At 31.9% G+C, this 13,440-nt stretch overlaps 1 protein-coding gene across 1 annotated transcript in view; it reads left to right on the top strand.

The window, feature by feature from the left end:
* The first annotated feature begins 3,480 nt into the window (after positions 1-3,480).
* Positions 3,481-13,440, top strand: part of LOC135833476 (voltage-dependent L-type calcium channel subunit beta-2-like) — a 67,396-nt gene continuing 57,436 nt past the window's right edge. Inside the window, exons 1-2 of the mRNA XM_065347329.1 lie at positions 3,481-3,820; positions 3,892-4,010. Coding sequence (XP_065203401.1) covers positions 3,927-4,010 — 84 coding nt within the window. The 5' untranslated portion in view covers positions 3,481-3,820; positions 3,892-3,926. The remainder of the gene's footprint in view (positions 3,821-3,891; positions 4,011-13,440) is intronic.

Below are 13,440 nucleotides of genomic sequence, written 5' to 3'. Positions count from 1 at the left end.
ACTCTCTTACCATACAGGTTTCTGACACATAGAGAAAAACTGAGAAAACCAAAGCATATACCAGCCTTATCTTCAGAGCCTTGCTTACTGCTGCATCTGACCATATCTTGGTTAGACGAGACATGGCAGTGTGATTTGCGCTCTGAGTCTTATTTTGGCTTCACTGCCTCCCTTGTTATCAACCCTCAATTCAGAGCTGTGGGACGAAAACAAACCCGAAACCGTAACCGATTAAATCCCAATTCAAATCCAATCCCAAAACCAAAATTGTTAATTTGTTATTTTTCTTAATCTCGAAACTGAAAAAATCCTGGAACTGATAAAATTTTGAACCCAAAACAAAATCATTCAAGTTTCGGGCTTTCAATTTTTGCCTTTTTCCCGCGATTTTATATTGATAAAATGGTCATTTTACATCATTTATCGTCAATCATTCAGATTATAATAAAAATTTCTCGACGAGTTAAGCAAAAATTGTATTTAAAACGTTAAACTAATTACACCATTGGATTTTTCACGTCAAAACCTCCCATTTTTCAAACCCTTGCAGGGTCCATTAGTCAATTTGGGCTTAAAATTGGTGGAAATGGAAATCCCAATACTGAAACCAATTAAACCCGGAACCAAAACAATTTTTTCAATCCTAAAATGAATCTCGAAACCAAAATTAAAATTTAGAAGAACGAATCCCAAAACAAATCCAATCCCAGAATGAAAAAATTTCATACTCGAAACTGAAATCCAATCCTAAAATCGTTTCAGTCCCATAACTCTGCCTCAATTTCCTGAATTTCAGGCAAGTTGTGCTCAGGCCGATTGACAACCATGATCTTCGTCTTCACTTTATTTATCAGCAAGCCATATTTTGCGCTAACCTCTTCCAGACATTTCAGAAAAACCAGTCATATTTTTAACACTTGAGGCCATGAGGGTCGTGTCGTCAGTGTAGTGAAGGTTTGACCAAAAAATTTCCAATTATTTTATTTTGACACAAGTCTAACTTGAAATAATATTTTAGGTAGGTACCGTAAACTGGGGTAACATTGAAGGGTGCGGTTTTTCATCACGTTATGCTCCATGGCGGTGGAACTATGAAGAATGGAGCAATTCTGACACCGGGAATGGATAGAGTACACTTTGGCAGTTATTTTTCTTATTTTATCATTTTCAACTAGTGGTTCCAGCATCCAATAAAAAAGCAAGTGAAAAAAAGTGGTGTTTAATTAATTTTAATTAATGTGAAAAGCTTGGTGTCTGGAATTTTGAATTTTCAAATAATGAGTCAAGTGACATTATAGATGTGTTGGTACACCTCCTGACTACAAATTAGCGCATTTGTTCATGTGCCAAAGTTCTTCCCTGAGGTGTAAAAAAATGATATTCAAACTGGGGTAACTTTGAAGGCTATAAAAAAATCACGAAATTTCAGTAAAATTAACCAAAAATGCATGAAAATGCTTGAAAACTTGTTAAATATGATGTGAAAACTTGAAAAACTGCTCTAAAATCATTGAAAAATCATACAATTTGGTCAAATTGGCCAAAATGCATGAAAAACGCCTGAAAACTAGAAAAATTTCAAATTAAGTATCATTTTGGAGCACTCTTTCATATATTCAATTGTGAATATGGATCATTTTGTAGGTGCTTGACGCGTATAAAGTGACCAAGAAGTGAATATTCATGTTTTTGATAATTTTTGACCTAGAGCGAAGCACATTTCAAGGGGCCTTCAAAGTTACCCCAAATGCTGGGTAACTTTGAAGGGCACTTTTTTTGGCTTTTGCGCCTGACAGGAAAAAGATAGACAACTTCTGTAAACGCCAAAACGTAGTGCTGACATAGTAGCTTTATCAAAAGCACCACACACATTTCCCCTACCTCCGCCATTCATACCTCTAAACATGAAAAATTCTGAAAAATCCTTCAATGTTACCCCAGTTTACGGTATGTCTTTATCCATAGATATGAACCCTAAACTGGATCGGAAGCTCGTGAAGCAAAAATTCTATTCACCTCCGGAGATAAGCCACGCCCTCCGTAGATATCTTTGCATTCACCTCCGGAGAAATACACGATTTGCGATTGGCTGATTTTTTGGCTTCACTTTTTCCTGTACATTTTAAATGTAAGCAGCCGATCCAGTTTAGGGTTCATATCTATGTCTTTATCTGACAAAAATTTAACAGAAATAAAAATTACTAAACACCGACACATTTGAAACGTAATTTACTCATATGAAGAGTGATATTCCAAAACTCGCTTTGTCCATTTTTATCAAAGTTGGGTTTTCAGTGGTACCTGGTAGATGAAGTATTAACTCACATTCCTACATCATCAACCTACCAAAATGAGGTGTTAAACTCACCTAAATAGCCAATTCAATAAAAATTTTAAAAAAATAATGTTCCAAAACGCGCTTTGTCCATTTTTATTGAAATTTTTTTCAGCAGTATTTAGTGGATGAAATGTATGCCTACACTCCTACATCATAAATCCACCCAAATAAAGTGCTAAACTCGCCTAAAAAGCCAATTTACCCGTTTAAAGGGAAACTGTTTTTCCTCTCTCCTGAAAAGTTGTGAAAATGGACAAAGCGAGTTTTGGAATATCACTCTTCATATGTTCAGAAATCAGTTTTTAAAAACGACAAAAAATTTAAATATAAATGAAGAATAAGGTAGTCGATACAAATAAAAACTTTTTTTTTTCAAAATAAAATGCAGTAAGTAACATGGCGTCCATTCGTTTGAAAAAGTAATTTTTCTCAACTTTTTTAGGTTTTTCAGACCAACTTTTTCAATTGTCTAGGGATGATATTTTTTAAGCATATATAGGAAGTCAGGGTGGTGTTTACAAAAATCCAAGATGTCATACTTTCAAAGTGAAATTTCATACTGCAGTTGTTTTCAGATATTTTCTTCGGGAAAGTAGGTAAGATTTACCCCTCCCCTCCTCCCAAGAAGGTAAATGCAAAACTTTCTAAAACTACAGATTTTTCAAATCAATTTCACACAACCTCTAACAGAGTTTGCACTTCATTGAAATTTTGAAAAAAAAAGCAAAACAGCTCGAGCAAAGCAAGGGCAAACCCTTTTGAAAGTTGATTTTAAAAAATATCATTATCAAATAGCTTCCTGCTCTCCAATTCCTCAGGACCACATAAAACTCTACAACAAACTCGGCAGCACGCCGACGACGACAACGGAGAGTAGAAAAAAACAACCGCGTGATCCGCGCGAGTATAGATGAAATTAATCGTATTCGGCACGAAGACCACCACCTCTGGCTCCGATAACTCACCTAACGTTCTAAAATTAAAAAATTTTTAGGTACCCTGAAACTAATTGAAAATTCTCGAAGCAATTTTACCTAAGCTTTAAAGCCGGCTCGGTGACACTAATACATCGTTTATTTTTAGACTCTGTATTAAATTAGGAGCACAGATCCGCCGTGTCCCCGACTTCTCAGCGGTGAATTTTCAGTTACAATGTTATCTGTCGTTGGCGATTGATTTAACAGATAGAGCGAAAAAATTGACGCGAGTGTCGCGCGTACTCGTATGCCTCGGTACGGTGTCGTGTATACTGTATAGTGGCCCCACATTCCTAAAAGTTTCCCCATTTTCGACGACATGTTTACTTGTGTCGATGTCGCGACATTTATTATTTTAACGTCAAAAAATGATCACTTCGAGTGCGCGAAATCGCAGACGACCAGCACGAATAATATGTAAATACCAACGTACATACTACGAGTACATACAAGTTCGCCAGCAGCAGCAGCGATGATTCTTCGCGCAGGGATTCTTCTCTAACAAGTACAGGATACAGTTGTTTAAGAGCCGCCGCTTCGTTGCCCATTTAATAATTGAACATTTTAATAATACAGGCTCGTAGTATATGTACCTACAGTAGATAGTACGAATGACAATGGTTCCAAAAATGTCGCATTTCAAACGAACCGCCGCCAAAAAAGATCGATATAAGCCATTCCGATTAGGACGTAAGGTAATGTACACGATGCCTATACCTATGTATATTTTTTTAGTTACCGTCCAAAAAAACCCCCTCGACAATTTACCCAAAAATCATTACCATAAATAGAGCCTCTCGATTTGGGTTTATTTGCAATGAACTAGTACAATATTCGTACCTGGCTAGCTTCATACGTGTGTTCGCGTATATAAATACGACGTTTAATGTGTCGCACACAACAGCTCGATGCTATTCGTAGAATTTTTATTATAAATATTACCACCTAACGTCGCTCACCACCAGCCATTCGCACGCGAAATATTTTTAATACTTTGCTGCTCACGCTGCATAGATTGTGCAGCCTGCTGGTCGTATATGTAAATATTTATTTAATATACCCGAATACCGCACCAGAAACTTTACGTATGTAGTCGTATATTTTCGAAATTACTCTTTCAAGGTAGCCCAGAAACGGAAATCTCGGTGGAAAAATACACCGCAATGAGTATTCCGGTCAGTACAGGGCAGCTACAGCTTCCTTCCGTGTAATCTGCGAGCCTTGCGGTCAAGCCTCAGGTTTTTACTGAAGGTGATTCCGTGTAGACTTATTCGAGTTGGTATTATTTACCTACATTATAGAGGTACACGTTACCTATTACAAAATATATGGCGACAAATTTCTAATAAATCCGCATCTCTGTACCACAACACGAGCAGTAGTAATCGGATAAATACATATATTCATTTTTACGTTCTAGTTATTATATGTAGTATAAGGTATACGATACGTGAAAGTACATACGAGGATAATATAATACGTAGGTAGATGTACACAGTACATGATTTCATTCGTACCTTTAATTATCTCGAGTATACCCAAAGGTCCCTTCTTTCGAGCACCGTTCGTAATTACTCTTTTGTTACAATACCCCTAACCTAAAGGTCATACTGTATTAATTCGTATAGTATAATATACGTTAGAAAAATAATCATCTAGGGAGCCAGCGAATCAAAATACGAGTACTCGAAATTTCCATGAAAATTATTCAGCATCATGAAAAGTGGATCTGCTAACGTTACCAAACCGTATGTGAACGGATTTAAATTAAGTGTAAGTAGTATTTTCAAAACAATGCTAATCGGAATCTTGAACGAGCTTCAAACTAAAAATAGTGGAAAATTATAAGTATAATAATAATATACCGATGGGTATACAATAATAATTCACCATAGATGAGGGTGAATCCAGGGTGCCGGAGTTTTCGAGAGACGACCTCAAAATTTAAATTAAATTCGAAAAGGAACTAAAACACCGAACACTTGCTTTAAATAAGAACAAAAACTGAACAATAAAATCAGTAGAAGGGAGAAAACCCCGATCAAAAAATTTTCAAACGAGATTTTCAATTCGGTGAGTTGAAGGAAGTTGAGAAAGTCAAAGAATTATCAAAAACCATGGGTTTTTACTTCTTGAATTACCATATACATTTTCAGAAGCTTTCGCCCTCGCTTTGTTCGGGTCAGATCATTTTCCTTTTCCTTTCTCTTACCAAAGTTGAAGAGTAGAAAAATTGAACAAAATTTCCAAATAGAGAAGCAGGACTTTAGTAGGACTTTGAACAGGACATTTTTCAAACACTTGGGATTTTTCAAGAGGGAGAGGGAGTGGGCGAGGCGAAATGTAACATTCAAAATTTTCGCTTTTCTAATGTCTTCAAACGGCCCAAGATTTTTTTCAAGCAAGCGGATATCGAAAATATAATAATTTTATCGTTTCAATTTTCAAATTTATTTTCACCTTTACAGTTCTTGCATCTTGCTGATATAATAAACATGGAGCAAATGAAAAACATTTTTCAAAATGAAAACTTTTTTTAAAAATGAAAAAAAGTGGATGAAAAATTTGAACGACATTTTGAAAAAAACAAACCATATAGGTACCAATTTTTCAAAAAAATGTGCTTCAAAATTTTGAAATTTGAATAGTGATTTTTTTTTGTTGAAAAATTGAAAATTGAAGACGAAAAGAAAACAAGCTTGAGCAAAGCGAGGGCAAAAGCTCGACTCGAAAATTAGTATTTTAAGAGGTATATGAAAAACACGTTTTTTGTGTGATGTGTTACTTATAAGTTTATTATTTTGCTTCAAAATTTTAAAATTCAAACGATGACTTTTTTTTTGAAAAATTTGAAATTGGAAAAAAATGCGAACGAGGGCAAAAGCTCTTGAAAATTAGTACTTCCAGAGGTATAAAAATAATAGTTTCTTGTGTGATGATAATGAAAGTTGATTATTTTTACTTCAAAATTTCAAAATTTGAATAATGATTTTAAAAGTAAAAAATAAAAACTTGAAAAAAGCAGAACTTTTGCAGGACTTGCAGGACCATTAGACTAGACACCTTATGTACTTGTAATTTCCCACAAAAAAAAGGTCTCTCCAATGCATTCCAGTCAAATCAGCCAGAAAGAGCCAACTTTTGCAAAAATATTTAAAAAAGTCTTATTTTTGCCAAAAACTTGGAAACAATCTAATTTTTGCTATAATTGATTCCTTTTGAAAATATAAAAATAATGCCCAGGAAAAAAATGAAGAATTTTTGAATTTTCGAAAGCTTTTGCCCTCGCCTCGCTTGGGTTTTATACATACGAGTATTCTTCAAAATATTATAATGTCCTGAAAACTAAAAGTGCTAAAATCATGAAAACCAACTTTTTGCATCGTCAAGAATTCAAGAATGATGATGTTTTACGTTTCGAATTATAAATTTTTCAGTTTTCGCCCTCGCTAGATCGTTTTCCTTTTCTTTTTTCTGTCTGACCAAAGTTGAAGGATAAAAAAATTGACTTCTCACATCGAAACTAAATAATGTTTTACGTGCCTACTTTTGAAAAATTATTAATTTTCGAAAGCCTTTGCCCTCTCTTCGCTCCAGCCTTTAGTCCTATTTTCGAAAATATTATAATTTCCTGAAAACCAATGATAAAATTTTATAATGTCGAAACCATGAAAATTATCTTTTTGCCAAGTTATTTTACTTTTCGAAGTAACAATTTTTTCAACGCTTTTGCCATTGCAATTTGAATTCTATTACACAATTTTCCAAAAATTTTCAAGAATGAAACAACAACTTCAGAAATTCAAGAAACATAACCAAATCAATGCAGGATTGGTTCCTGTGCAAAAAAATGTGCGAAATTTCATTCAAAATGGGCTACAAAAAAACACGAAATTTTGGCGTTGAAACTTCCGTATACGGTACCTATGTATAGGAGTAGATATAAAATGTATTTCCTGGCACTGGAGTAAGAATTCTTACAATACTTTTTAAATTCAAAAGTATGTGGAAACTTATGTGAAAAATTTCACATAAACCTTCACATAGTTTTTCATTCAATCAAATGCAAAAATATTTACAAAACTTAGATATTGAAATGAAATGCAAAATTTTTTGCAATACTTAAACATTTCAAACAAATGCAAAAATTTCATCAAAACTTGAACATTTCAATGAAATGCAAAAATTCTTTCAAAACTTAAACATTTCAATGAAATGCAAAAATTTCATCAAAACTTGAACATTTCAAACAAATGCAAAAATTTCATCACAACATTACCATTATACCACTAGTTAAAGAAAACATTATCACTTAATAAAGTGACAACACAAACATCAGCACCTTTATCATAGAAACTGATTCTTTTAACTAATGCACCCACCAGATGTGGAGGTTGTTATTGAAGAGAAATTTTTGCATTTGATTAAAACAAATTGACATTTTTTTTTTCTTTCTATTATAAAATAAATAATGAACACTATTGAAAAGAGCCACCTTGAATTAATAAAAGATTATGTTGATTGGGAAGAAATTTCAGTTCATCAAAAACTATCAGAAGATTTCATAAGGGAATTCAAAGACAAAGTAGATTGGGAAGAAATTTCAAAATATCAAACACTATCAGAAAACTTTATAAGAGAATTCAAAGATCAAGTACATTGGAAAAAGATTTCAAGATATCAAGATCTATCTGAGTATTTCATAAGAGAATTCAAAGATCAAGTAAATTGGGAAAGGATTTCATGGCGTCAAAAACTATCAGAAAACTTTATAAGAGAATTCAAAGATGAAGTAGATTGGAGTGAAATTTCAGGAAATCAAGCACTATCAGAAAACTTTATAAGAGAGTTCAAAGATCAAGTAGATTTTAAATGGATTTCAAAACATCAAACACTATCAGAAAACTTTATAAGAGAATTCAAAGATCAAGTTGATTGGAGTGAAATTTCAGGAAATCAAGCACTATCAGAAGATTTCATAAGGGAATTCAAAGACAAAGTAGATTGGAGAGGAATTTCATGGCATGAGATGCTAAGATTTCATAAGAGAATTTAAAGACAAAGTAGATTGGTATAGAATTTCAAGGTATCAATATTTATCAGAAAATTTCATAATAGAGTTCAAAGACAAAGTAAATTAGTGCGCAATTTCAGAAAATGAAAAACTACCAAAAGAACTTAAAGACATAGTAAATCGCAATATTTCAAAAGGCTTAATTGAACATATTTTATGTAACTTAGACTCAAGTAATATTCATATTGTCAGACTTTAATGATGTGAATAAAAAACTTTTTTATGAAAAATTTTTTCATAAAAGATGTAAGATTAATTTACAACAGCTCTATTTGTGAAAGGGTTATAAGTAGAAACAACATTATAAATAGTTACAATGTGTATTACTGTATCAGCAGAAAGAGCTTCCTTGAATCTAAATTTTAATTTTACGTTTGTGGTACTCTCCTTTATGCTTTCAGGTTGGCAGGTACAATCAATAGCTATTATGGGATATTTGTTGACATAATCATTTATAGAACAAATTGGTTTCCCTTCATTACCATAATAAGCTAGTTTGAAATTTTTAAACATTTGATAAATTTTATTATAATCATTTTCTGAACTATTTATATTTAGTTCAGTTTTAGGATAATGTTCATTATTGTTGAGAACAGCTTGAACGTTTTCAAGGCCACATAAATCAAATTGACTATTATCCACTTTGATGTTATCATTTCTATTTTTTTGCATCCCAATAAGAATAAATATTGGATTCCCATCACAAGTATATTCACATGTATACTTTTTTGTTGTTATACCAGTTTTAAACTCATATCCCCAATGTCTAAAAATTTGTGGTAAATCTTTTGAAGCCAGTATTTGTTTTAGACATTTGTTTTCCATTTCTCTTCTCAATTTTACCTGTGACATTATTAGTGCAACATCTGTAAATTTTATAGTAATAGTATGTTCATTTGCAAAAGTACTATCAACTTGAAACATATTATTATAATTATTGAGATGGGTTTTTGTTAACCTTAATTCATGTGGGACGTGAAATACATAATCCTTGTGATCCTCATGATAACCAAATAGTGTTTCTAAAGGATCATACAAAGTAAAATACCCAGATTTGTTCAGAACATTTGAGTTTGGAGAGGAGATATTCCAGCCTCCATCATTGTAAATCGAATCAGAACCAAATGAAACAATTCCTTTCATAGTAGTAACCACACCTGGCTCTTCAACTGAATCTATTACTTTATCACATTCCAAATATTCAATTTTTGAAAATAAATGTGGTAGTGGATTAGTAACAAATGATATTTTTTTCAAATCAAGTTCTGCTACAGCACTCTTGTCAGAATTTTTAGTCACTGTAACAATTCCTTTCACAAGTAATCCACTTCTATGTGGATGGGTAATGACATCTTCATTGTATGTTCTTATACGAATTTTACTATTTCCTTTATTTATGTCATCTTGTGGAGAGGGTCTGTAGACTACAAAGTCTTCACTTTCAATGTAATTTTGTATCATATTTATAATAGGAAAAATTTTTTTATTAAAACTTGGATTTTAAAAGTTCTTCATTATAGAATTTCCCTTCAATTTCTTCACCATCAGTATCTTTAATAGAATAAGTTACAGGAGTTGTGTGAAATATTTCATCAACTACAAAAATTTCTTTAGTCCAGTTATTCTTGTACTTGTTATCAAAAACTTTTTTATATGCAAAAATTCTAACTCTATCTCCCTGCTTAAATTTCTGATTCGATTTACATTTGGGTTTATTTTTGTTAAATTTCATCAAAATTTCTTCTGCATTATCCTTATCAACTTTAATAGGTGGCATACCAATAGTTCTATGAACATCTTTTGTGTTATATTCTTCTAGTATTTTAGGTAAAATATCGATCCATCTGAAATTCTTCCTCATCTCAAAATAAATTTTCAACTTTTGATTTAATGTTCTGTTGAAACGTTCAATTATTGCAGACTTTTCCTCATTATTGGTATGATACATTTTAATGTTGTGTTTTTTCAGCATTGTCTTGAAAGTTTGATTTACAAATTCTCCACCTTTGTCCACATGAAGTAAATTGGGTTTTCTTTTTGAGATTTTCAAAATATTTTCAAAAGCATCTGTAGCTGCTTTACCTGACTTATTCTTCAAAGGTTCAATCCATACAAATTTAGAAAATGTATCTTCAACATTGAGCATATATTTAAAACCATCATTTTCTTTGGAATATTTGTCCATAATTAATAAATCAGCTGCCCATAAATCATCAATACCTTTGGTTACAATACTTCTTTTACAAAACTTTTTCCTAATAGGTGCATGTAATTCTTTAGCTTCTTCCATTTATTTATTGTATATAAAAAAATCCTTTGAAACTTTGTTTAAAAATTTCATTCACATTATCACAATCTTTATCAATTACCAGAAAACCATGTTTAGTTTTCCAACAAATGTTGCACATTTCCAAGTATTCATCAAGTGTTACTAAATGCGAGACATGATTATCGTAAATGTGTCTCGAATTTCTAAGATCTTGCATAAAAATTGCCAGTAAATTAAAATTATCTCTTATACATTGTTTTGGACATTTTGAATAGGATTGAGCTAGATAAAAGCAAGAAATATTGTAATGTCTTCCTCTCAGATAGAAATTTGCTATTTTATCTTGAGGGTCTGTCAAAACATCGTCAAAAATTATAACTGAATTTGGTTTCATTTCTTCAGGTTCTTTCAAATCTTGAGGTAATATAGTACTAAAACCAATGTTCTGTTCTGGTGATGTTCTGTTGATAATATCTATTATGTTTTTCAATCGAATATATTTTTCTTGATGAGATGTTTTTGAGCAAAGATAAATATGGGTATATGTATTTATTTCCATTAGAATTTGAATTAAAAGATTGGTTTTACCACAACCTGATGGACCAAATATACCAGCTCGAATTACATTTGGAAAATTTCTATTATATCGTGGACCCACCTCCTTGTAATCATAATTTTCAATTTCAATAGGTATATCACTTTTAACTACTTTTATAATACGTTTTTTCTTCATTTATATTAGGATTTTTTTTTTGTATTATAAATATGAGATTTGATTTAATAGGCGAACGTAAAGGAGAAACTTTATCTTCTTACATTCACACAATATTTAAAAATAGAGTTAATCTGTGTTCTAATAAACTCTATGGAGTTTGTTTACTCATTCTTAGTCTCTTTAATTCTTTAATGAATGTAAGAAAACATAACAACAGGCTTGATCTTGTAGATGATCAAGGAAATCACGAGGAAATTTATATTCCAGAAGGTGCCTACGAAGTTACGGATATTATCAACGCTATAAGAGATAAAAAATTCAACTCTTTATATAATGTTGAGAGAAAAAATATACGATTTGATCTTTCAGAAGATGAAAAGAAGATGATTACAGTTCCAGAAGGAATTTATGATGTGGATAATCTAGAGAGTACAATCAAAGCAAAGGAATTTGATAAACTAAGTACAATAATACAAAAAAGGGAAGATTTACATCTAGATAAGTTATTAGATAAAGAGTGTCGTCATTACATTCACATTCCTGGAGATAAGTACAAAATAGAAGATATCTTACAAGCAATTAAAGAGAGAAGGTGTGCAGCAGATAAATTAAAAATGAATTTGACACCATATACTCATAAAGTAAAGATAATATCTGAAGGTAAAAAAGTTGACTTTAGTGTACCCAACTCTATTTGTAGAGTTTTGGGTTATAGTGAAAGGGTTTTAGAAAAAGATGTAACACATCATTCAGATAGAATGATTGACATTTTTCCTCTTACTGCTATTCAAGTAAAATGTAATTTAGTGAATACAAATTATGAAAATGGAGAAGGAGGAGGTGGTGTAATATACTCCCACCCCTGGTCAGCTCCAACAGGTGAAAAATATTGGATAATCCCATATCACTACTTATACTATGAAATAAATACACATTCTTTCAGGGAAATTGTAGTTCAGATTGTAGATCAAGATGGTAATCTGTTGGATTTTGGTGATGAAAAAATTTATGTAGCATTGGATATTAGAGAAATGTAATTTTAAGAGAAATTCTCTTAAAATACTTAGAACTCAGCTAAAAATTTCAAACAAAGATGTCCACAAATAACTTGATTGAAATTTTGCTTTTGGTCAACATTATAATATACATTCTTTTGAAAATAGTTTAGTACTTCACTAGGAGGTCTTTCACCGAAAGAATCAAAATAAATTATATAATCATCTTTCTTGAAAAAACAAACCCAATGAGATCCCAGTCCAATAGAATCATCTAAATTGATAATCATGCTTTCATTTCTTCCAATTTGTTTTGGTAGTTGATCTTTCATAAACACTCCCCTAAAATAAGGTATACACAATTCCTTTGCATATAATTCTAGTTCCATATTGGATAAGGGTTTAATAGGAATTTTTATTAACCTCCCTTCCTCTTTTTTTTTTTTGCTTTCACATTAACCCCAGCACCTTCAACAGGTTTTCGATGAGAAGCCGGATTTAAATATAACCCCTCACCTTCAACAGGTTTTCGATGAGAAGCTGGATTCAAATATAATCCTTTTCCTACTTTCTTCATAGCTAATTTGATATCTTTAGAATTATTTATAAATTGCAAAACCTTTTCGTTGTTTTCCAAACCTGTACCAGACTTTACTGGTTCCTCTAGTATATCAGTTAGTTGTTTGTGAAGAGGTTTTTCTTCTTTATATCTTTTTTTAACTTCTTCAACTAACTGATTGTTTGCTCTATGATTGCTATAGGCATCAAAACCATTTTTAATTATGGATGATGCTGCAGCTATAGCTGGTAATGCAGCAACTAGAGCAGGTAAGAAACCTCCAGTTTTATTATTTGTGTTGATAAATTCCAATTGTTTTGCAGACAACTTTATCTTGACTGATTTCTTTTTAGTACGCGCTTTACTGATTTCCTTCTTTTGATATGTTGTCACTGGTAAATAAGTCTCTTTCATCACACTGTTTTTTGTTCGAATCAATTGTTTGTGATCCAAGTTTAAAGTAATTGGTTTCCCTAACTTTATTCCCTCTAGAATTAACAGTTGCTCTTTTTC

This window comes from Planococcus citri, chromosome 1, assembly GCF_950023065.1.
Source record: "Planococcus citri chromosome 1, ihPlaCitr1.1, whole genome shotgun sequence".
NCBI lineage: Eukaryota > Metazoa > Arthropoda > Insecta > Hemiptera > Pseudococcidae > Planococcus > Planococcus citri.
This window is presented reverse-complemented; position numbering and strand designations above follow the sequence as displayed.